The sequence below is a fragment of the Neophocaena asiaeorientalis genome, unplaced genomic scaffold (genome assembly GCF_003031525.2).
Source record: "Neophocaena asiaeorientalis asiaeorientalis breed wild unplaced genomic scaffold, Neophocaena_asiaeorientalis_V1.1 scaffold46, whole genome shotgun sequence".
Taxonomy (NCBI): Eukaryota; Metazoa; Chordata; class Mammalia; order Artiodactyla; family Phocoenidae; genus Neophocaena; species Neophocaena asiaeorientalis.
The window spans coordinates 8,054,438-8,078,954 of NW_020175393.1; the positions used below are offsets into that span (position 1 = coordinate 8,054,438).

Below are 24,517 nucleotides of genomic sequence, written 5' to 3' on the forward strand. Positions count from 1 at the left end.
GGCGTGATCTCAGAGGCGCCTGCGCGGAGGCAGTTGGAGGGAGGCCCGATTCCCCTTTGTTCGGCTTCGCCATTTTGCTAGGCAGCGGCAGTGGCGGCGGCAGCGGCGGCTGGAGCCTCTGATTGGGTTTCGGGGTCCGGTACTGGAGCCAATCAGCGCGGGCAGCGAACCGGGGGAGCGAGGCACGGTGAGTGTGAGGAGCCAATATCCAGCGGCCCAGAGCCGGCCCCAGCGCCCCGATTGGCGGGTCTCGCTGACCACTCAGGAGAGGCCCAGGCGCCCGTCGAGCCCGGGGAGTCAAGCTGAGCCTAGCCGAGCTGGGCTCCCGACGGCCCAGGCTGGAGCCTGCGAGCGCCCTAGGGCACTCCCGGCCGAGGCCTGCAGGGGGCCGCCCCGCGCGGGGATGGCGCCCTCGGGAGCAGGCATCTCGGGGTCCAGAGCCTCGCAGGGTGCCAGAGCCAGTTGATGCGATGCGTCCCCGTCCCCCCGACCCTTAGGCACAGCTTCTCAGGCCCCAGGCCGGGGGGTGTTGGGTTTGTCTGCCACCAAGGCCCCTAAGCTCTGGTATACACACACACGTGCGCCCGGGGCCTTGGCGGTTTCCTCCTGGTCCTTCCGGCCTCACAGTTAAGCCCGCCCTTGCACTCAACACGCTCTGGCCCTCGGGACGGGAAGTCTCCCCCCGCGGGGCCCGCGCACCCCACCCCTCCGTGAGCGGGTTTGTCTGTCTGCGGCCCTTCTGGGTCGGGAGGCAGGCCCGGGGAAGACGCGCGCCGCAGCCATCGGGCCCTGTGTGCAGCGCGGAGAGGGGGTGGGCCGAAAGGGGGGCCCCGCCCACCCCGCCGTCCCCGCTGTCCCCCTGATCGGTGGAGGGGATCCATTAGTGCACCCACTCCCCGGCCCCGCTGCGCCCCACCTCCCAGCACGCTCGTCCCGGGTCTCCGGCCCGGCGCCGTTACCACCCCCTTTTGGCTCGTCATTTCCTCTCTTCCCCGCCCCGATCGCCGGGCACAACTGCACACCTCCGTCTTGGAGCGCAACCAGGCGGTCACCCGTCCTTGCCCGGGCTGTAAGGCCTGTCCATTCGGTGCCTGGAACCTCACTATAGAAGGTGGCGAGCCCTGTGCATTCCTTTTCCCGGAGGCTGCACAATTTGCTTTCATTAGTCTTATCTGTTGTTTTTCATCTTGTGAACTCTCGCTCCCTTGGGAATGCACAATTATTTTCTTTTAACCTTTCTGTGTCACTTTGAACGTGTCAGGTTTCACGCATTAGCTCAGTCCACAGCCATCTCTTGGTTTGTTTTTTTCCAGTATGTTGATGTTTTCTCAGCAGGTATTTATAGAAACGTAACAGTCTTGTGGGGTTTTGGTTAGGGTGAAAGGAAATCTCCGTTGACAACCAAGTATCGAACAGTTAGTATGTACCAGGCGTCCATCTGTGTACTGGGGAGGGAGTGGTTAGAGGTCGATAAGAACCTTCCCAGCCTGGTGGAGATTGACAGGTGAACAAGTAATTAATATCTCACGGTTAGTGCTGTAACGGGACCAAGTTCAGTTCTGTGGTGCACTGATGTGTGAGCTACCAACAGCCCCGGTGGAAGGCCAGCATTGCCACACTTTTGATTGGCCTTGAAGGATAATGGGATTTCTTCGGACAAGAAAGAATGGAAGAGCGTTGCTCACAGAGAGAAAAGCAAGTGCAGAGGCACCAAGCTTTGCTGTGTGTTCAAGGGGGAAGAAAGTATAGGGCAGTGGGCAGTTGCCGTGAGAGTTTAGGCTGGAAAGCCCAGTTGGTAAAAACACTTGTATATCTTGCTAAGGCATTTTTCGGAAGCAGTTATTTTGTAGAAATTCGGATAGGAGAAATCTAGAAACACACTTTTTTCAAGGTTGGAAAAATAAGTTTCTGGCTTATGGGGTTCTGCTCCACAATAGCAGCTGACTTTGGGGGGAAAAGGAAGATTTTTCTCCTAGGACTTTAAAAGTTTTTACTCATGTGAAGCACCGAGTGCAGCAGTCCTTGCCGCATAGAGTAGGCCTTTAGTATAATCACAGTTACTAAGGTCATACAACTGGTAGGTTGCAGAAAACTACTCCTGAGGAGTAGTGCTCTTTCCACTACTAAAAATTTGGGAACAGTTTTTGTTTTCACTTTTTGTAATGAGTTTTTCATTGTTTAAGTCATTTTTAAATTTTATTTAATTCTTAAAATATCTAACAGATGGAGCACTGTGGTTTAGATATTTTTTAGAATGTTTACATTTGCCTTTGGACTGGATGAATACCTTGGTACTTAAAAATGGTTATATCTAGTCACTAAAACACCAGCAAACATTTTTGCTAGACTTCTTTCTAAACGACAGTTATAGTCTGGTCACTTTTTTGCTAAACCCTTCTAGAGACTCCACCTATCTGCAGAAAAATTTAGCCTGGAATGTTGAGATACAGTAATCTGGCCTTAGCTTTCTCTTGACATGTGGCCTTGTATATACTGTTCATATGTGGAAATTTTTCTCTCCTTGTTTTTATGCTCTATCCTCATTTGGAGCACTCCATTCCCTCCCACTTCATTACATATACAAATCCTGCTCATGCTTAAGACCAGGTCAGATGCCACATTTTTCTAAAGCCTTCTTATCGATCCCCAATTGGAAGAACTCTGTGTCCTCCATACTCCCATACTACTTTGTTTTTCTCTTAGGGGTTCAGTACAGATTTTTACTCCTTTACTAAATTTAAAGACTCTTTGAAGTTAAAATCTTAGTCACAGTTTTACTTTTATTTCTAAAACCTTCAGGACGGTGTCTGACAGGTGGTACATCATTAGTGGAGATTAAGAAGCAAATTAGGAACTGCAATCCAGAACCTTTTGGATGATGGGGAAGCTGGACAGTCCTTTGTTCTCTAGTCTTTTATCAAACACAGATCAGAACCTGTTTGTTGAGTTGTGAAGTCAATTTAGTGGGCCAATGCTGGTAATTTTACAATAGAATAGAAACTATCACAGTTCATCTCATGTTATGAAGGTAAATATTCATGAAACTTTTGTTTTAGTTACTTTTTTAATATGTTGCATGTGCATTTGTGATGTGAAATGTTTTTCTTACTGTGAGTTGTCAACAAAGTTTGAAAGCTGCCGTTCTAGTTTTTACCTGGTAGTGATTGTCAAATATGATAATTCTATGGGGTTTTTCACTTGCTTATAGTTGAGTTTCTGGAAGTTTTAGCTTTAAAATAAAAATGTGTGTGGTTCCACAATGAATGGATTCCTAAGTAGTTAGCTGCATTTCAGGTTCTGCAGCTTGAAGTGAAGAGGAAGGGAAATTTTCTTGCTAACCGGAATAAACATACTCACTTTCTCTCTTTGAGGAAAAAACATTCAAACTTTGAGTTAGGAGTGAGAGCTAGACAGACTAAAGCTGGCTGGCTTAATTCTGTCAGAATGTGGCCGAAAGGCACTTGAGGAAAGACGACGATGTTTGCAGTTCTGCTAATTGAAGCTCACAGTAAGGGGAACACGTGGCTTCATAGAAGCCGGTTGCGTCCAGCCTTCACCATTAGCAGTCTCAATATCATGCTCCACGCTGAATCGCTCCCTCGTTAATATGACAGAGAATTGCTGTTAGACTTGAAGCTGCTTCCTTTTGACCCTTCAAAGTATAGTGGACTTCAGTGTTTTTAAATTGCAGCATTTGTATTACCAGGATAAACTAGTTAAGAAGAAAATCTGCATGACGTTTTATTAGTCATTTCCCTGCACTTCCAGTGCTATGTAAACTTCTGGAAATTAGCGGTCAAGGAAAAAATCTTATACAGGAAGGGGATTTGGAGTGGGGTGGGTTGTTAAAATATAGAGGACATTCCTTCCTGATCCTTATTTTTTTTAATCAACTCTTTTGAGATATAGTTTAGACATAAAGGATAATCATTTTAAGTGTACATTTTGATGAATTTTGACAAATTTACACACCTATGCAACCACCAGCACAGTGAAAATATAAAACATTTTATCGCCCCAGAAAAGTTCCAAATGCTCTATTCCAGTCAACTTCCCACCTTCCCCTCTTCCCCTTTTCCATTTCCAGGAAACCACTGATCTGCTCTCTCTCTCTAGATTACTGTTACCTATTCAGGGTTTCATATAAATGCAATCACACCACTGTTTTGTATCATGACCCTTAATTTTTAATTTTATTAGTTTAGAAATATAAATGCAATGTGTATATTGCAGTTAGAGACAAGATAGAGTTCAGGGAAGACCATTCGCTTCCCTGGAAGAGCCACTTCGTCTGGTTGCAAATCTGATTTTCTGTACTGTTCCCAGAATCTCTCAGGAGCCAACTGAGTCACCCAATTCAGAAGAGACATAAAAATCAGAAAGCCAGTTTTTCAGTATGCAATGAGAAATAACTATCAAGTTTACTTGTGTTTCTGATCATATCTGCTCCCTGTCGGCTACTGTATATGTAAATCCAAATTATAGCTAGATGTGTGCTTGGTGAGTATTCCATTAGAGCAAGGGTAGTGAGGTGAAGAACCACATCGCCACACACCATCATGCTGTGATCATGTAGTCATCCTGTCACTTGTTTATAACTCTTACACTCTTATACTACATACCAATTTGGTTATGAGTAATAGGCTCAATCGATTTTTATTAGATTTTCCTCCCAACATTTTAGTATAAAAATTTTCAAACATACAGTAAAGTTGAAAGTGTTTTACAATAAACACCTGTATACCCTTCGTCTAGAGTCTACTGTTAATGTACTATACTTGCCTTTTCAGAGAGATACCTATATATATCTCTCTCTCCATCTATTCATCCATCAATATACTTCTTCCTAATATTTGGGCACGCACTTGAATATATTTTGATTTCTTCACATCACATTGAGACACCTTACAATCACGGTGGGCGATTCATATCATCCACCAAGTGTGGATTTGTGGAGAGTGGTACACTGCTTTGCTGCTGTGATGTGCAGATCATGTAACTCCCATAACTTTGTCATTCAAATTTTAGAATTCATGAAGCCCTGGAGAAAAGTTTGGGGAAAGATTTATCTACATTTTCCTTATATACAGCTGTACCTCCCCCATGTTTCCAAGGTGAATTACCCTTTGATAATTTATATAATTTAAAATTTTTGAACCAGGTCTTTATTCAAGGTTCTCAAATATCACTTCAGTTTATCTAATTGTGTGCTTATTTCAAAAAGGAGCTTTCAGCTGTTAAAGTGTATGAGAATAGTAAATTTGGGCATTGACTGCATATTTGATATTAAGAGCTTACAAATTTTTTAATGTTTTGAAGTAATTGTAGAGGCACAATGTCATTGTGATAAAACGATAAAGAAAAGAATCTACTCTTTGGAGGTAGATGCTGACATATTTTTGGAGTTTGGAATAATAAAGTGTCTGGGATTTGCTTCAGAATAATGCAGGGATGGGTGGAAAGTGGATAAGATATATGTGGAATAAGATTGACCATGGGTTGAAAATTGTTGAAGTTGGGTAATGGCCGTAGGGGTTCATTATAATGTTCTCACTATTTTGATACATTTTTGAAAATTATCATAGTAAAAGTTAAAATTATACAATAAAGGGTGGGATATTACTAGGCATTCAGATTCATGACTGAGGAAAACTTAAACTCTTTTCAGAGAAAATCATAGCCTGCTGTTTCTGTAATTCCTTTTTATTCCTTGCTCTAGATTAAAACACAAACTCCTAAACCTTTGCTCGGTCTTTCTTACTTAACACTACTTAATGGAGATTTTGATAAGCAACGTGTTTGACTTCAGGTCTGGGTAATTACTTACTAAATAATAAACCCTGAAATTTTAAATTGCTTGCCATATGTAGTGCAAATGTGTTACAAATTAAAGAAACTGTTCTCTAAAGTACATGTGCAGACCTGAAAATCAGTGTTAAATAGGCCTTGTAACAAAGTGATGTTGTAGCTTAATGAGAATTTCTTAAGTGTTGCTCTAGTAGTATTGAAAGGAAAGTTTGCTGATGAGAAATGACAAAGCATTTTTTACATATGTTAAATAGCATTATCAAGGTTAAGCATCTGGTGAAGCCTTTATTAACAATCTCACTTTACTTTTCCTACCTTTCTAATAGGAGTGCATCCTGAAGTCTTCTAGGATCTCCAGAGTGAAAATCACTGTGGTCAAGACTCTAACTTGGAGGGACCATGGAACAGTATACAGCAAACAGCAATAGTTCAACAGAACAGATTGTTGTACAGGCTGGACAGATTCAGCAGCAGGTATGGAAGTAAAACTGCTTTAAACATCACAGCAAAAGAGCTGATAATAGCACTGCTCAGTAGGAGAGGTCTCAGATCTTACAAGAGTGGGTCTGGTGACTTGTGCTAAAGTGCTTTTCAAAGATTGGATTTTTTGCAGTTTCTCTCATTTTCTCTGTTCCGAAGTCTATATCCAGTCCATAACCACTTAGAATTTGATTTCATGGGAGCCTGGTTTAATAGTAAATTGCCCCCTTTTCTCGTATTAGAAATCAAACACCTAGTCTGTTTTCAGATGGAATTATGGAGGGTTTTTTTTTGTTCTTCCTGGATTCAATTTGGTTGTTTCTCTTATTGATTAAGCTACCTTGTGGTCTAGTAAGGCTTTGGCCACAATAAACAAACCAAGATAGCTTCTAAGAAATCTACTGTCCTTTGATTTGATCCATCACAGTGCTTATTTTGAAAAGCTCTAGTTTAACATGAGGATAATATTTAGATAGCCACACTTACGGATAAGCACATATTAGAAAGGAATTCCCTGCTGCTGGTTTATCCTAATTAATATAGGTTGCCTTCTTGAATTTATAGACAGATTACATTTTCTGATGATTTATACCTGGCTTTATTTTAGGAAAACTTCACTGGTTTTTTCTCCCTGGAAGAAAAGAAATTTATTATGCATTGATTTAACCTTAGGCCAAGATTGGGAATGTTTTATTTCCAAAATGGAACTTAGATAATATAGAAAAGTAGTTAGTAGGGAGGGCAGAGGATGTTTTGATGGTGAGTTGTTCCATCTAATGATCAAAGAAAGGAGCTGCTCTTGATTAAAAGAGATTAATTATCGAAATTCCTTTGCTGGCTTTGGCTTCCACGTAACTGCAGCTTCCTTCAACTGCCTTGGTAGAAAAGGGGATTCCACAGAGGACCCTCCATTCATACCAATGCCCTGGTGGGTGAATTCTTGTTCTGTCAGAACTTACTATTAGGAGTAATAAAAATTAGGTTGAATCTGTGAAAACATTGCTTCTAAGGTAGTCCAGCTGAGTCGGAGTAATCCTAGTTTGGGGACACGAGCAGTAACCTCTTGAAGATGATTTTGGCTCTAGTGATTACCTTCATTCTTCCTTTCTGGGGATTGCATTTCAGTTCCAGAAATTCTTCATTGTAGCTTCAAAGCTGCTAAAACCTGATTAACTTTTTTGTTCTTGGGAATTCATTTGAGGAAATAAAAAGAGCTTTAAAATAACTTCACGAAGAAGGATCAAATACCCATTTTTGGAGGGAAGGACTGTGTTAAAAATGTTTTTGTTAATGATGTCAGCTATATTGGGTTTTTTGAGTCATGGAAGTGTGTTTTGAGTTCCACTCTGGGGACAAAGGGCTAATATCTGTAATCTGTTACTTCAACAAAACAGCTTCAGTATAGGGAGTCTACAGTTTGAAAGTCCTGTGTAGGGTGGGGCTATTGAAAGAAGACCCTCCCTCTCCCATAAGAGGTAAGGTGACCTCATGTCTTGAACTATACATTTCCTTCCTGACACATTTCAAGCTCTTCCTGTTCCTGTTCTCAGCAGCAGGGTGGTGTTACTGCTGTCCAGTTGCAGACTGAGGCCCAGGTGGCATCCGCCTCAGGCCAGCAAGTCCAGACCCTCCAGGTAGTGGTGCCCTCTCTGATTCTCTGTAAGCACTGCATGAACTTCTCCTCTCCTCATGTTTGGTGCTGTTTGTGGTAGGATCTCATGGAGAAATGGCAAAGTCAGTTGCATGTCTTTGATGCTGCTAACTTGTCTTTGAGGCTTAGAAGATGCCAGTTTCCTAATGTTTCATGCTAAATCATGTAGTGACCCCAGTATCAATTTTCTGAAAAGTGCCGTTTGGCTAATGTTTCTTTGGGAATGTCTGGGAAAGAATCAGTATAAGGGACAGGAAGAAATTCTTACAAGTGGCTTTAGAACCTATTTAGAGATCAAACTGTAATAAGATTGCATGGTAACTTTTCTTGAGTTTGTATTATGATAGTGGAGAAGAAAATATATACATTTTACTAGGGTAGATTGTGCTTTATTTTTATTAAAAGGACAACTTGGCTGTCCTGTCCTGCAATAATGATTGCACTTGACAAGATTGATCTAATCTCTGAATCTTGTTAATCTCTTAACTGCTATCTTTTCATTACCTTTCTTGGGGAAATAATGACTTGTCTTATTGTTAGATCTGCAGAGATTGCCCCATAGCTCTTGGACAGAGGTGGGATATGCTTTCTGTAAGTCTTGAAGTATTATAGCCACCATAAGAATTCCTACTTAAATGATGCAGTTTCCTAACATTATGTATGACCAAGTTAAATATGTAAATTGGGGTTATATTTTGGCCGGTTCCTATATAAAGATAAGTGAAGAAGCATAAGTCTTCTCTGAGTTTATAGGTTACTTTAACTAAGATGACCATATTTTTGAGAAATTGACAAGATTGGAGTACCCTGCCTTTTTCCCTCCATTGAATGGAAATGATTCAGAGTAGGACCTAGAATGTAAAACTGGCATCTCGCTTTATTATTAGTGCTGCTTAGCAAGTATCCTGCAGTGAACTACCCCTTATTGTAATCATTTCACTTTACCCTTTCAGCCCCACTCCCAAACCTGCCACTCATAGTGTTTGATGATGATGTACAGCCAATTCCGCACATAAATTAAGCTGAAATAAGCTGAGCTCATAGGTACTCCCAAACTATATTCAAATCTCAGTTCAGCAGTTTGTTATTCATGTTTCTCATGCTTGCTTCATCTTATTGAAATATAAAACAGTACTGTCATTAACCACTTGTGGAATGGGAATGTAACATGCTCTTAACTGTATGGCTTCTTGTCTGATGCATGCATGCTTGTATTCATTCACATGTTGTAAAAACAGTGGGTTCCTTGGAGTCTCAAATAGTTCATCGTGTGCATATATAGGGAAAAGTGTGTCAACGAAGGGAAAAGTTAAGATGATGGATAGCCAGAAAATTACTAATAGCTGTGCCTTAAAACTTGTGTTTCCTACTTAGGCAGATTTTATTTGAAGAAAGGGAGGTACTTTATGAAAATAATGGAAACCTTTCCTCTCGCGCTCTCACTATTTTGGAGAATTTTAAATACTTCTTTCAGTTAGTCATGCAATAAATATTCTGGAAAGTCTTTCCTCATAGAGCATATGCAAGTCTTTAAAAAGTAAAGTGGAATTTCTCAATGCACAGTTTGACAAAATACAGGATTTAAATGTTCCTGAAGATTATGATATGCTTGGGGGTCGGGGGAGGCTTAATATCTAATCTACTAATCTAGGACAGAATGGTCTTTTAACTAATTCCTCTTATTTGAACATACTTTCACTAGCATTAAGAATGATTATTTCAGATATACGGATTTTCTTTTGATCTGTTACAAATAATTCCTCGAAACAAAGATAGAAAGTTTGGACTTTTAGCTATTCTATTGAACTAAAGTGGCTTATTTTTTGGCTTTCAGAATGCAGTTGGCTAGATATTTTTATATTGAGACTCAAGATGTCACAGAGCACTTACAATGCCCCGGCTTCTAGAGTAATCCATTTACTCATTGGAGCTTGAAAGTTGGGAGTTTTTGGTGCACTTGAGTGCTTTGTATAATTTTCATATTTGTTAAAGCTAAAATAGCTATGCAGGTATTGCAGGGTCCAGTGTGAGAAGTTCCACCACAGAGATTGCAAACTGACCAGCAATATATTTCTAGGCATTTTTGCTAGTGGGCTCCTTGAACAACCACAGGATTAGAATTCTCAGTGCGGTGGAGAGGGTAAAAGATACATGTTTCATTTATGCTTGAGAAACTGTAGGGAGGAAAGGCATTCTATAAAAGCTCCCAGAGCTGCTCACTACCTAACCTGGAGTGGTTGCTAGGTTCAGTTTGATTTACTCCTTACAAGTTACTTAGAATTTATTTGCAGTCAACCACCATCCCCACCATCAGCCCTCCCTCTCATTGCCTCCTCTCCAGCCTTCACTAGAGAGTATTCCTGGATATTGGTCTAAAAACAAAAATAATAGCCTTGATGATTTGATTAAATACTTCTCATGGGTTTAGCCTGTATTTGATGATAAATGCCTTGTATCTATTGAGACTTCCCAAAGACTCTGCTTATTCTCCATTATATCTGACCCTAAAGTATTCAGCTTGGCATTTAGTCAGATACTGTATTTTCAAAGAAGACTACTTGAGGATGAGGACTTGAGACTTATTTTCTTAGTGTCTCTCCTACCTTCTCCTCCTCTAGCAAGGCAGCAGAGTAGATGCAGTGATTGTCTTTTGGTAAAAAACATTTTGTGTCTTATGTTATTTCATTGTTCTTATTTTACTTTATTTTAGGTCCAGGGGCAGCCATTAATGGTACAAGTCAGTGGAGGCCAGTTAATCACATCAACTGGCCAACCCATCATGGTCCAGGCTGTTCCTGGTGGACAAGGTCAAACCATCATGCAAGTACCTGTATCTGGGACACAGGGTTTGCAGCAGGTGAGTGGTATTTTTTTAAATGTTTAGACAGAATAATAGGATACAGGTTTTAAGAAATAGGTTGTTGCAAACTGAAACTTGATATTGCACTTAATTGTTTCTTACCTTCTGTTCGCATTTAGTCGATTTCCCACCTTTGTAGTGTCAGTGATATAAAGCAGGGCTATACAGAAATTGGACAGCTCTGGTAAGGACTAAGATATTGGACGTGATCTCAAATCAATGTAAAGAATATAAAAAGAATCTAGTTTAATAAAATAATTCATTGGTGTGATCTCAGTTGGCACTTCTGGGCACTGGGGGAGGGAATTTTATAGTCTTCATTTCCTTCCATGTAATTTATAACTTGAGTTATCTAGGAAGTGATGGAAATATTTCAGTTCAGACCTGTCGCACACACCTCAAGCTGTACTTAGAGCAAAATTTATAAACTTAAATATTTTAAAAGAACTGCAAATAAACAATGGTATTTCTCTTAGAAAGTTAGGAAAAGAACAAAATGAGCAAAAGATTGGTTAAAATTAATGAAGTAGAAAACCAACAAATGTAGAAAAGTAAATAAAAGCTGATTCCGTAAACAGACATATAGTTAGGTAAATCCACTGGAAAGACTGATTCGGAAACAGAAAACAAAAGTAAACAGGACACACAACTCTGTGGCATAAAATTTTTAGAGGGATTTTTATCTTGTTGGCAAAAATTTTAAACAGTAATTATATCCAGTGCTAGAATGGGTGTGAAGAAAATGAAACACTCATTATTTTTGGTAATTTTCAAATTCTAAAGTCATTTTGGAAAGGTATCTTGCTCTTAAATACATAAGCCTTTTGATCTACCTGTCCTGCTTCTGAGAATCTATTCTATAGGAACAAAATCATCAATATGTAGGGAAAAATGTACAAAGACATTTGTACATGCAGCATTCTACTAGCAAAAAAATAAATAAAAAATTGTAGCTTGAGTGTCTGTTAATAAGGATAAAGAAACGGTTGAATACATCATACTATATTCATATGGAGTGTTATGTCCTTGTTAAAAAGGATGAACTGTTGACTTTGGGTGAGGGGTTAATATTGAAGTATTGTTAGTGAGAAATAATTTTCAGAGAAGTATATACTTAAGTCATCTCACCTTTGTAATTAATAGCTAAATCCCAATGAGTATATATGTTTATGAACTTTTTACTAAAATTTTCTAAAGCTGTTTATATCTTTAATTTGTTTTAACAGTTACAATTATTTCATTAATGTCTTCATTTTTCTGGAGGAATGTAATAAGTTGAAAAAATTTGGCTATGCTTGATAAATCAAACTTTTAAGTTTTGCATATTCCCTTGTAGTCTTGCGCACACCTTTCAGACACAGTTATACACATGCATATAGTTTTCATTGTTGTGTGTTTGGTGTTTTTGTTTGTTTTACTTTGCTTTTTTTTATCCCCCACATGATTTTCTTATCATGTTTAATTCCTTCATAATGGTCAATTTGATGAATCAGAATTTCTAATTTACAAAGTGTATTTAGGGATTTTTGTTTTATTTTTCTTTTTTTGCTTTTATAGGTAAGATTACTATAAATGTATTTGAATTTTATAGCTTTATTTTTTCAGTTGAATTTAATCTTATGGTAATTTCTTTGGATTGGAAGAATTGGTTGGGCAAAGGGTAAGATCATTTTTAAGGCTATTGGCATATGTTTGCCAAGATAGAGTTTTAGTTAGGATTAAAAATAGTTTCCATGTTTCTCCATGCATAAATGTGTGAGCCTTTAAATATATTTTAGTGTGTGTGCTTGCCTCAGTTTCACACTGCTGTTTCATTTCTGTCCTTGCTGTCATTGTCTCGTCTCCAACCGCCCCCCCTTGCCACTCCCTCTTCTCTGTTGAATAGAAATAGTGTGATTCAGTGCTAGGAACATTGTACCACGAGTGCGATGACCTGACTTCATTCACAGGTCTGCCATTAAACAAACTTTCTGATCTTGGCCAAGTCATTTGAGTGTCAGTTTTCTCATTTGAAAATGCAGTTTATATCAGGTGATTACTAGGGTTCATTTCAGCTCTAAATTCTGTGATTTTTCAGCTCTAAATTTTGGGATTTTTTTTTTGGCCTTTAAGAGACATTGAAGTGGTTATTTTATTCCCCTCCCTCCAAGCAGGACTGTAACTAATCAAACCATCTTGGAAAATATATTTTCTGTTAATGTTATATAATATGGCTCTAGGTAAGATCCCATAGCCTCCCTTAGAATGCTTAAAATTTCGATCCATTTTTATTAGAGGTTGCTTTAGTGTTTTTTGAATAACCGTGTCTTTTAGAAGTGTACTTAACCTTTTTTTTGGATTGCATCTTCTGTTTTAGGATTCCAGTGAAATCTGTGCTCTCAGATTAATATCCCTGGCTTGATATAGACAATGGAACTAAAGTAGAGAGCCAAAAAATAGATGCAAGAATATTGGAAATTGGTATATAACAAAAATAGTATAAAGTATCAGTGAAGAAATGGTTTAAGAATGATATCAAAAAAGAAAATTATTCTCTACCTCACGCTATATCAAAACTACTTGCTAGATAGATTACAAATCTAAATGGAAAAAAGCATACTTGGAAACATTTATATTCTCTTTACAGGAATATTTTCTTTATGCTGTGGGGTAGAGAAGGGTTTCTTCAAGACAAAAAAAAATTGATTTGACTACTTTAAAATAAAAACTTGTATACATCAAAATATATCATAAAACAAAGGTAGAAGACAAAATTTGGAGAAGGTATTTTTAACACTTAACTGGGTTCGTATCTAGAATACATTAAAAAAAATTTTATGTATTAATATGAAAATAACAATCCAGTAGAAAATTGGGCAAAGAATATGAATAGATAGAAGAGGAAACCCTATTGACCAGTAGCACGTATTCCTTGCTATCCAAAACAGGTAGAAAAAGATCCAGATAACCAGATACATTTCTTTGTTTATTTACCAACACTTTCTAATTTAATTTGTTAAATCTCAGTTTTGACTGCAGGGATGTCTGATACGATAGTCTCAACCTTTCTGTACAAAATCTTTTAAGGATTTTGTATATGCATATTTATAGAATCCCAGTTGGAAAAATTAGGAATTATTTAATTTTTTTTCAATATGTTATTATAAAAAACTTCAAACAGACAAAAACAAAGAGAATGGTATGGTGAATCCTCATCACCCATTTTAACACACAAACTAGTATTATGTTTAAGTAAATCCATTTTCATCTGTATTCCCCTACTCAAGGGTTATTTTGAATATATGTAGTACCATTTCATCTATTAAAAATATGGTATATTAGGTATATTTAGGGTATATTTTTAAATGAACATGCCTTTAAAAATATATACACGTGCCAGCCTATCATCGTTTTAAAAACTGACATTGATTCCTTAATATCATCCAATATCTAGACAGTGTTCAAAATTCCCCCATTGTTTCATAAATGGAAAACAAGTTATCTCTAATTCATAATAGAGCAAAACAGGACTTCTTTTTTTTCCTCTTTAGGGCATTCCCTGCCTTCTAGAGGAATTTGGGTAACTAACACTCCAGAACCATAGGAGGCCAGTGTCAGCAGGATACTAATCTTTTATGTTCTGTTCCGCAGATACAGTTGGTCCCACCTGGACAGATCCAGATCCAGGGTGGGCAGGCTGTGCAGGTACAGGGCCAGCAGGGCCAGACCCAGCAGATCATCATCCAGCAGCCCCAGACAGCCGTCACTGCTGGCCAGACGCAGGTAATTCCACTGTCCACTGTGTCAACACAGGAGCACAGCTGCTTTGGGAGGGTTAGACAACTGAGTCAGATATTTCACATGTAGTAGAAATGGGGAAGAAAACCATCCAAAAAATTTCTTTTTCTTAAAAAGGACTACATAGTCCTTTTCTTTGTGGTGTCTTTGGAATCCGTTCAATTGTGGCATTATTTATTTCCTACAGACGCAACAGCAGATTGCTGTCCAGGGGCAGCAAGTGGCACAGACTGCCGAGGGGCAGACCATCGTCTATCAGCCAGTTAACGCAGATGGCACCATTCTCCAGCAAGGTACGTGTGCCTGTCATTTCTGTGGCACTTTGGGGGCATCCTGTTTATCCTGAGCAAATGACTGCTTTTGACATTTTGTGGTGACCTCTATATGACCTATTTTTGAAAAACAACAAAATTTCCTCTAAGTCTCCGTTGATTGTTAGTTCCTTGTCACCAATATGCGACCAATGTTGATTCCGTTTGTAGAACTACAGTGGTTGTTAAAGACAACCACTAGGACCCTACGGATTATATAAGCTTTTTATTCTTTCTGGGGAGAAATGTTTTCTAAATAGAAGATTAGAAATACGGAGTTTCTTTAGTGGTAGAGACATACATCATAAGTCAAGTTGGCATTTATTGCTCTTGCTGTTTCCTTTTTTTTCTGGGCCACTCTTCATTATTAATTTATTCCAAGAAGACTTATATGCCCACTGTGTATATGTGGCACATTACTAAAGTAGTTTTCTTCTCAAAGACCCTCTAGTCTAGTAAGTGAGACATGCATGTGACCAAATAAACACAGTGCATAGCCCTTATTAGAGGTATGTATTCTATGACTAAAGGTTTGACCTGTGATTAAAATTTGGCAGTATACAAGATCCAGTGAGTGCAGTAAGCGTGCTCTCCCATGACTCGGGCCTGAACTGGCAGGAGCTCAGAGAATGATGAACAAATTCTCAAGTGCTGCTGTTGATAGCTTGGGGGCTTGGAGTACCTGGTTTAATTGGAAGTTTTAGTCCTGCAGCTGTTTGACTCATTGTCAATTTAGGGTAGACAAATTAAAAGTTGATAAAAATCTTCATCCTGAAGCAGGTTCTTCATATATATAAGAACAGTTGATATAGCTGGAGTCATACTGACCCATAGAAAGGGAAGCCTCCAAACTTTTTGGTCACCCATTGAAAACTATTATTGGAATACCCAGTGAATTATCCATTTCAAGGGTAGTTTTATTCACAACTGGAACCCAGATAGTTAATAGAATTTCTAAGATTGTGATTACTTGGATTATATACAGCAAACCAGGGAGAGACTGGAGGAGAGCTTTTTTTCCCCTTGTGCTATGGAGTATGTTTTTCCAGGGTGAATAAGTGTGTGCCACATAGAAGAGGGACTAACTGTGTTCCCTCCTTTCTGTGTACCTGTTTTTTGTTTGTTTTATGTTTTCTTTTCTTAAAGTTACAGTCCCTGTTTCAGGCATGATCACCATCCCTGCAGCCAGTTTGGCAGGAGCACAGATTGTTCAGACCGGAGCCAATACCAACACAACCAGCAGTGGGCAAGGGACTGTCACTGTGACACTACCAGTGGCAGGCAATGTGGTCAATTCAGGAGGGATGGTTATGGTAAGAAAATTGATTTTTCATTTCACTGTTCTCACCTGTAATTTGTTTTTCCATGTATCTTTGTCTTTGAAAATTTCTTCAACTTGCAATTTGATATCTCTCATAAAGCTTGCTTATAATGCTGACCTCTTGGGATTGCAATTAATCCCTTAAGATACTTACAGAGATCTACTTTATCTACAATAAACATTACAACAAACCATAATTCATTCTGGGCACCTACTATGTGCCAGAGACTATTCTAGGTGCTAGAGATATAGCAGAAGATAAACAGATGTATTTGCTTTTCTGTAATCGTATTCATAATTCAAATAATGAAGGGAGATACAAACTACTGATCTTCGGGAAGTGGAAAGTATATTGCCCAGAGTGGGTAAAACAAGAAGTAAGTTCAAAATTAGAAAGATTGTAATCAATAGAGAGACCAAAAACCGTGATGTAAATATATTGGGAAGATAGGGAAGGAGAGTTGGGTGGTGTGAGTGAAAGCTAAATCCTCATATATGTCAAAATAGGGTGTCAGTATACAGTACCTAAAATGGATAAATTAAGAATGAGAGGGCTTCCCTGGTGGCGCAGTGGTTGAGAGTCCGCCTGCAGATGCAGGGGACACGGGTTCGTGCCCCGGTGCGGGAAGATCCCACATGTCGCGGAGCGGCTGTGCCCGTGAGCCATGGCCGCTGAGCCTGCGCGTCCGGAGCCTGTGCTCCGCAACGGGAGAGGCCACAACAGTGAGAGGCCCGCGTACCACAAAAAAGAATGAGAGTAGAAACCTGCACAGAAGTAGAGGAACTTCCCGAAAAAACAATACAACCATTCAAGGCTGTTATAGTTGGGAAGGTAGTGGGGCACGGGAGCCCATTACTTGTTTCCTCACACATTTAGTACAGTGTTCTGTTTTTATTTGTTTAGGAAAATATGGGTTGAATTATATAGTAAGTTAACAATTTAATTAAATTATTTATATAATTAAAAGCATTTAGTAGCACTTGGTCAATCTGAACCTATGTTCCTTTGTGTTTTCCTTGTGCTCTTTTATTGCCTTACGATTACCGTTCATGACCATTAGATGGCAGCAGACATTCCTAGAAAATGGAGCAGTTGTGTGGACAAAAATTTGGACATGGTTGTGTCATTTCTCAGTATGGCTCCTTGGCCCCTATTACAGAATCATCTGGAATGTTTGTTGAAAATGTAGGCCTTCATCATCAAAAAATCTACAAACAATAAATGCTGGATGGGGTGTGGAGAAAAGGGAACCCTCTTGCACTATTGGTGGGAATGTAAATTGGTACAGCCACTATGGAGAAATAAAATGCAGGCCTTTGGTGTAAATGTTCTCCAAGAATCTGCATTTAACTAAGTGTCCTATAAAAGCTGCTTTTTGTAGCATTCAGAAGAAAACTAACAGGGGCCAATAAGCTGTCTCCCATGTCCATACTTCATGTCACTATTTAATAAGCTCTGATTTTCTTTTCACACAGATGGTACCTGGTGCTGGCTCTGTGCCTGCTATCCAGAGAATCCCTCTCCCTGGGGCAGAGATGCTTGAAGAAGAGCCTCTCTATGTGAATGCCAAACAGTACCACCGTATACTTAAGAGGAGGCAAGCCCGGGCTAAATTAGAGGCAGAAGGGAAAATTCCAAAGGAAAGAAGGGTATGTATAGCACTGGGAAGGATACAGGATGAGAACGGCAGGGTTCTACTTTTGAAATTACCTTTTATGTAGTTTGTTTCCTTGAATACCTTCCAAACATTGAAGTTAGATAGCTGTTAACCTTTTGTAAAAGCATTTATTATTGCTATATGGAGCTGCAACTGCAATATTTAAAAAACATGACATAAATAGGGTGTTTTTTTTATCTTACGTAAAAGAAGTCCAGAGATAAATTGTCTTGGGCTGTGGTAGCACATTTCCAGTCCTCAAGACCCATTCTCCTCCTTTCTTACTGTCCTGATATTCTTAGTTTGCTGTCCATAGTCCAAGATGACTGTCTGGGCTCTAGCCTCGGAGCAAAGGGAATAAGAAAGGCATTCTTTCAAGGAAACATTCAAGAAGTTCCATACATCTCACTAGCCAAAATTTAATTACATGGCCACACTTAACTGCAAATAAGTATAGGAAATGCAGTCTTTTTACTGAGCAGCCAACTAAAATTTGGTTTGTTATTAAAGTGAAAGAGAGGATATATATTGGGAGGTAGGTAGTGATCTCTCTTATATCTTTGGGGAATCTTTATTTAGTTATTACTCATTAGGCATTTACATTCTTATGATAGTTAGATATGGTTAGCTGCTGTTTATGTTTTCTCCAAAGATTTCTCCATAATACAGGGTCATAATTGCCCCCGGTGGCTTTGATCACAGCTGTCCTAAACTTTTGAGCATTAGACAGCTATGCTAGTTTCAGCTAGTAGTTTTATTTTTCTTATTTTAGAAATACCTGCATGAGTCTCGGCACCGTCATGCCATGGCACGGAAGCGTGGTGAAGGTGGACGATTTTTCTCTCCAAAGGAAAAAGATAGCCCCCATATGCAGGTAAGAAGATCTATACCTTTTATTCTTCTCTTTACTGCCTCGTATTTTCTTGGGTGGAAGCCTTCGCATTGTCCTCCTGATATTTTCAAACTAGGGGCTCATCAGTCTCTAAACTAGATGCGACATTGTGTGTCTTGGAGCCCTTCTCACCTTAAAAGAACTAAGGTCTTTAATCAGTGGCCTTTTTTCCTTCCAGTCTTTGCCAGTTATTACTATTAATTCCTTCCTGAAATTCTCACTTTTCTTGATTTTCAAAGAACAGGTTTGTTTCTTAGTGTAGCAGTAGCAGCTAACACTTAACTGCTATGTGCCAGCCATTACGTTAAGCGCTTTTCTTTTGTAAGCATTGAATCTTTACAACAAGCTCAAGCCCCATGAGGTAAGAATTATAGTTTCCATTTTACATTTGAATCTGAGGTTTAGAAGGGTTAAGTCATTTGCCTAAGGTAAAATATTTAATGAAGTGGTGCAAGTGAAATTCATACCTAGGCAGTGTAATTCCAGAACTTAGTCCGTAACCATACTGGTTCTTACATCTAATTTCACTGATTGTATCTTATTGGCATTTCTAGTCAATGTGTCCAAAATAAAACTGTTGGTTTTTATTTTATTTTTTTATGACTAAACCAAACACTCATCTCAACAAGTGACATGTCCATTCACCCAGTTATTAAAGCTACAATTGTCCAATTCTTGAAGTCCTCTTGGTTTTAACTCTAAAATATACTCTGAATCAGCTTACTTTTTTCCCTCGTAACTGCTGTCAGCCTGGTCTAACCTGCTCTTCTTTGCTTCAGTTACAGCAGCTGCCTAGTCTCCCTTCTTCCCCTCTTGTGCCCCTCTAGTTCACTCTCCACATCTTAGTGTGATCTTTCTAAACGTGTATCGTATCACATCACCATCCTGCTCAAATCCCTTCTACTCCCACCCTTTTCCATTTGCACTAAGACTAAAATACAGAGTTCTCACCATGGCCAGCAAGGCCCTGCATGATCTCGCTCCTGCCCACTTCTGGCTTTGTTTCCTCCTGCTGCTTGGTCTTTATGCTCTTGCTATAGTGTTCAGGAACCTTTGTCTTCAAAATAGTAGCTGGTCTGTAAAAGCTTTTCACGCCATCCTTTTGCTTGGCTATCTCCTTCTTTTAGGTCTTGGTTGAAATCTGAGAGGCCATATCCAGAGGTCTCTTCTACCCCATTATTTTCTCACACCTTCCTTTTCTTTTGAGTGCAATATTGATAATAATCATATTGTTTTATTTGTGTGATCGTGCAGTAGTTGTCTGCTTCACTAGACTGTAAGCTGTGTGGAGAGTCAAGGATTGTTGTTCTCGATTGTACTTGGCATGATGCCCATTTAAGAGCAACCACTCAGTAAATGTTTGTCGAATTAATGGGTTCCTCCCGTTTACTGATGCTTTATTCTGTATACCCATCACATCCCACCTGCACTACTGTCAAATCTGGCTTTATAAGATGGTGCTTTCTTAATCATGTCAGTCCCGTGCTTAAGGATGCGTGCTAGTTGCTCACTGCTTTCTGCAGCAGATCTCAAACTATTTCTGTAAGTTACTCAGCCTCACTTCCTTCACCAGCAAAGTGGGATGCTGTTGATACTTTATAGGAATGTTGGGGTTTCATGCAGTAAGTCGCATTAGGCACCTGTTTAGCACAGTGCTTAGCGCATGGTGAGAGCTCAGTAGAGGCTGGGTATTGTTCATGCTCACTGATCAAGACCCAGCCTCTGGTCCTACCACCTCCAGAAATGTTTCAGCTTTTTCTTGGATCACACCAGTTGAGGCTTCAGAGTGTTGGTATGGAGGAACTGAAGGTGGTTATTGTGGAGTGTTGCAAAAAGCTTCCAAGGACTGATCCCCTCCCCCCTTTTTTTGCCACACTGCCCGGCTTACAGGATCTTAGTTCCCCGACCAGGGATTGAACCCAGGCCATGGCAGTGAAAGCGCCAGATCCTAGCCACTGGACCACCAGGGAACTCCCAAGGACTGTTCCTTGTCTGAACACTGCAGGTTTTTTGTAAAAGGCAGGCAGTAGGCAGAGTTTAATGGAAAGAAGATTAAATCGGAGCCAAGAGATTTGGGAGTTAGTTCTTGCTGGGCTCCTCACTAACTTTTTGACTCTAGTCCAGACAAATCACTTCACCCAGCCAGGCTTCAGGTTTATCTACAAAATGAGTGCATTAAAGTAAATAAATTCCAGCGTCCTTTCCAGCCCTGCTAAGTGCTCAGTATTTAAATATGATGATCAGAAAATATACAACATGACTTGGTTTCTCTGGGTCTTTTTCTTAGCCGCCTAAGGACCCTTACTCCTTAAGCATAGAGCACAGTACAGGTGCTTAGAAAAGAGAGATACTCTCAACTCTGGAGTGTTTATTAATGGAATGCCAGGCCAGACTTGGAATCTTTTTAAGAATAAGGTGTATTGTCTCTTCTTTGCTAATGGAGCTGCGTTTCAATCCGTGTGTGCAGACTTAGATACATCACAAGCCTTTGGTTTACTTAGTTTGTGTATTTCCCTTGGTGATAAGTAGTGAGAGCCATGAGTTCCCAGTTCTTTTGCAAAGGACTTTAATTGTTATGCTTTCTTTGTAGGATCCAAATCAAGCAGATGAAGAGGCTATGACACAGATCATCCGAGTGTCCTAACCCCAGGCCATGCGATGGAACTGATCAAGGTCATGTTCCTGCACTGTTTCCCACTGTTCCAAGGAAACTGATCACCTCTTCCAATGGGACACTGACGATTACATTCTGCCCTTTTCTACAGGACAGAAACCACTTAGTTTTTAATAAGTGGCTTAGTATTATAATTGCAAGGATGTCTGGCAAATTGAAGTTGCAAGCCTTTGACTCACCCTTTCAGTCAGGACTTATTTCAGACTGTTGGTGACATTGACATTTCATGGATTGGGATGATGCAGGGGACCCATACCAGCCCAGCAGTACCACACCTAGCACTTAATGTTGACTGGTAATGCCAGCCAGCCATCTCAGCAGAGGAGAACGACCTTCTCAACCTAAACTGCAGTCAGGGAAGCTGCAGCCCACTCCTTCCCATGGATTCCAAACAGCACCCATCCCTCTGATGGGGGATCTCAGGCTGACTAATGGACACTTTGTATTCAGAGATGGTTTCCAGGCAAGGAAGCTTCATCTCATGATATGGAAACAATAAATTCTCTGAGATACATTCATCTAATCTGTGGTAATAATAAGAATCCCTTCTACCCAGATGATAGGTTGGTATTTTTGGACTCCAGCCAAGAAGAAGCTAACTCTGGGGATAGACTGATAAAAGACTCAAGCACTAAAAATATAGCTGAATCTCTTAGCTTTGACAAGTTGTGGTCTGCTTGTCTGTCGACAGGTCATATGGACTGTAGTTCTTGCTGTGGTTACTTTTAAGACAATTTAGAGTGTGCTGGGCCTTGACACTGCCTTTCCTAAGTAGAGAACAAAATTATAGAACTTCTGTGCCGAAGTGCTGAGGACATTTGTAGTAACTCCTAAACAGAGCAGAACTAGAGATTTTCAATCACAGGCTTTGTGACAACATTTGGGGAATAGAAAGGTTCATGTTTGTTTCAGTCTAGAAGGACAAAGGGTAGTATGTATACTCTCATGTTGTCATAGCACGATTCACCAGTGGATGGATGCCTGGGATGGATCATTAAGATGAAGAGAATAATTTACATTTATACTATAACCTTTTAACAAGCACGGAAAGGGAAAAGTCTGAGATTTGGTCCTTGACAATTTCTGGAAAGCACTGTTCAATCAAGCTATCCTGGACATAGTCCAGGTTTGCCTACTAGAGCTTGAGATGTATGTTGGCTTCACTCCTGCGCTTTGTGCTGGCCCTGGAGAGCGAATATTCTCATTCTTCCCATGGCAGCTGATTCTTTGGTGCCAGTTTCCGTTTGTTTCCCCTTTTCTCCGTAGGCATTGTGCGGAAAGGTTTTCACATTGCATCCATGTTCTGGGGATAAACTGCGGACTGGAAATAGAGATTCCTGCAGGGTCAGGAACAGGACCACAACTCCCAGAGTGGGTTGTGCCTCAGTAATCTGTTTCTTTTCTAAACGTGGAACCCTGGGAGAACTAAGATGATATTTCAGAAGAGTTGCTGTTTTCTTGGAAACAAAGAAGGAAAACAATCCTTTTGAAGAACATTTGGGTTTGATTTAAATACCAAGAGTAGAGATTGGCTCTTTCTTTGATTTCACTCTAGCTGTATTAAGAAGGAAAAGAAATTAAACCCTCTAAAGAAAACATCACAAAGGGAAATCACTGTAGTGGTACAAAATAGAGGTACAGAGCTATGCAAAGAAAGCAGGAAGTGAAGTATCTCCCCAGTCCCTTGAATCTAGTCATCTGTCCTGGCTTGCAGATGTTAGGCAGGGTTGACCTGTGGGCTCACTAGAAACTTCTGGCTCTTTATGTGAGTTTCAGGTGTTAACTTTATTCAGTAAGCCCCAAGTTCTTCAGATGATAGATTACTAAAAACAATGAAGAGTTTATATCCTTTGGTTTGTTTAGGAACCTTCAAGATGCAGAGTTCAGAAATTCCTCAGACCTAATTTCTAGTACTTAAGCCAACAACAGTTCTAAGATGCTATTTATTTGTGTCTATAAGTTTGTACATAGTAATACCAACCTCATATTGTTGCGGATTTTTTTTTTCACGAGTTTGAGTTTGGTTTTATTTGAAATGCTTCAGTTGTCATTTTGTCATTGCCATTTCAGGTAGCTCATGGCCCTTTTATTGTGGTCATTTTAGCACATAATAACCCACAAAGTGGGGGTGAGGTTTGGATTTTTTTGTTACTAGAAGCTGTTTTATTCATTTGTCCTTGTGACTAGTGATGGCTTCATAGATGCAAGAAGAGTGAATGGATGAGTGAATAACTGGTTTAATGCATAGTTCACTTCTTGAGTGCTTTTTTTCGCAGGATAATTGTAAATATATATTTTAGTTGCACTGGTACATTGAACATGTCAGTGTCTATACCACTGGACCAACAGCATTTTTCTGGCTAATGGGTGCCTGATAATAATGTCTTGATTTTCCTTTGGGACTCAACTATACAGAAGGTGTTTTCCCTCAGCTGTAGGGGGAGCACAGGTGATTGATCATTGATGTCATTTCAATTGTTATTTTTTAAAATAAATTTATAAAATGCTTTAAAAGTGTCTTGATGTAAGCTCTGTGGACAGTGTGTCAAACTTGAGAGTGTCCAGCCTTTCAGCTGTGTCTCCCCTTGATCTCTTTTCCTTCCCTTTTGGCCCTCCCACCCTACTGAGGAAATATTTTCTGTCGCCTGTGGACTGATCATACATTTGGTCTTCCCACTGTAAGTGTTCATGAAAACACGATGAATTAATTCCATGAGTAAAATTAGCCCTTCAGTTACCAACAAAACAGCATTGTTATATGATATATTGTAGAACTAAGAACAGTAAAGATGTAATTTTTAGATTTATTTATGCAGAAAAACATAGATGCATTTCTGATTGTTAAAAATCCACAACACGCTCATCCTTTTATTGCTTTGTGTTCACCAACCTGAGCCACAGACCGGCAGCCTCAAATGGGCCATTACCACACGGAAGTGTGAGAAAAAGGGCTCAGGGGGAGTACTCCCATGAGACCAAATGACCTGTCCTGGCAGACAACAGAAGTGGAATAAGTTGCCTAACAAGGAAAAAGACTTCCTGTGTTAAACGGCCTTAGTCTAACGGTGTTAAATTTAAAAACCAT

General features: G+C 39.7%; 1 protein-coding gene across 9 annotated transcripts; it reads left to right on the top strand.

The window, feature by feature from the left end:
• The first annotated feature begins 51 nt into the window (after positions 1–51).
• Positions 52–23,946, top strand: NFYA (nuclear transcription factor Y subunit alpha). 9 transcript variants are annotated; one of them, XM_024766188.1, is made up of 10 exons: positions 52–187; positions 6,135–6,282; positions 7,839–7,925; positions 10,650–10,796; positions 14,430–14,561; positions 14,764–14,869; positions 16,034–16,200; positions 17,685–17,858; positions 18,639–18,740; positions 21,349–23,946. In XM_024766188.1, the coding sequence occupies exons 2-10, from the start codon at positions 6,208–6,210 to the stop codon at positions 21,400–21,402; spliced, it is 1,044 nt and encodes a 347-aa protein (XP_024621956.1). In that variant the 5' UTR covers positions 52–187; positions 6,135–6,207; the 3' UTR covers positions 21,403–23,946. The 9 variants fall into 9 exon arrangements, with proteins under 9 accessions (XP_024621956.1, XP_024621959.1, XP_024621958.1 ...); XM_024766191.1 differs by having other exon boundaries at positions 7,839–7,922; XM_024766190.1 differs by having other exon boundaries at positions 7,842–7,925.
• The last annotated feature ends 571 nt before the right edge of the window (positions 23,947–24,517 follow it).

What these genes read in the sequence shown, in the direction of transcription:
- NFYA (XM_024766188.1), top strand. Translation starts at nt 6,208, where the DNA reads ATGGAACAGTATACAGCAAACAGCAATAGTTCAACAGAACAGATTGTT. An exon ending in AAGTCCAGACCCTCCAGGTA is followed by an intron (nt 7,926 to 10,649) that starts GTGGTGCCCTCT and finishes ACTTTATTTTAG; the next exon opens with GTCCAGGGGCAGCCATTAAT. An exon ending in TCACTGCTGGCCAGACGCAG is followed by an intron (nt 14,562 to 14,763) that starts GTAATTCCACTG and finishes TATTTCCTACAG; the next exon opens with ACGCAACAGCAGATTGCTGT.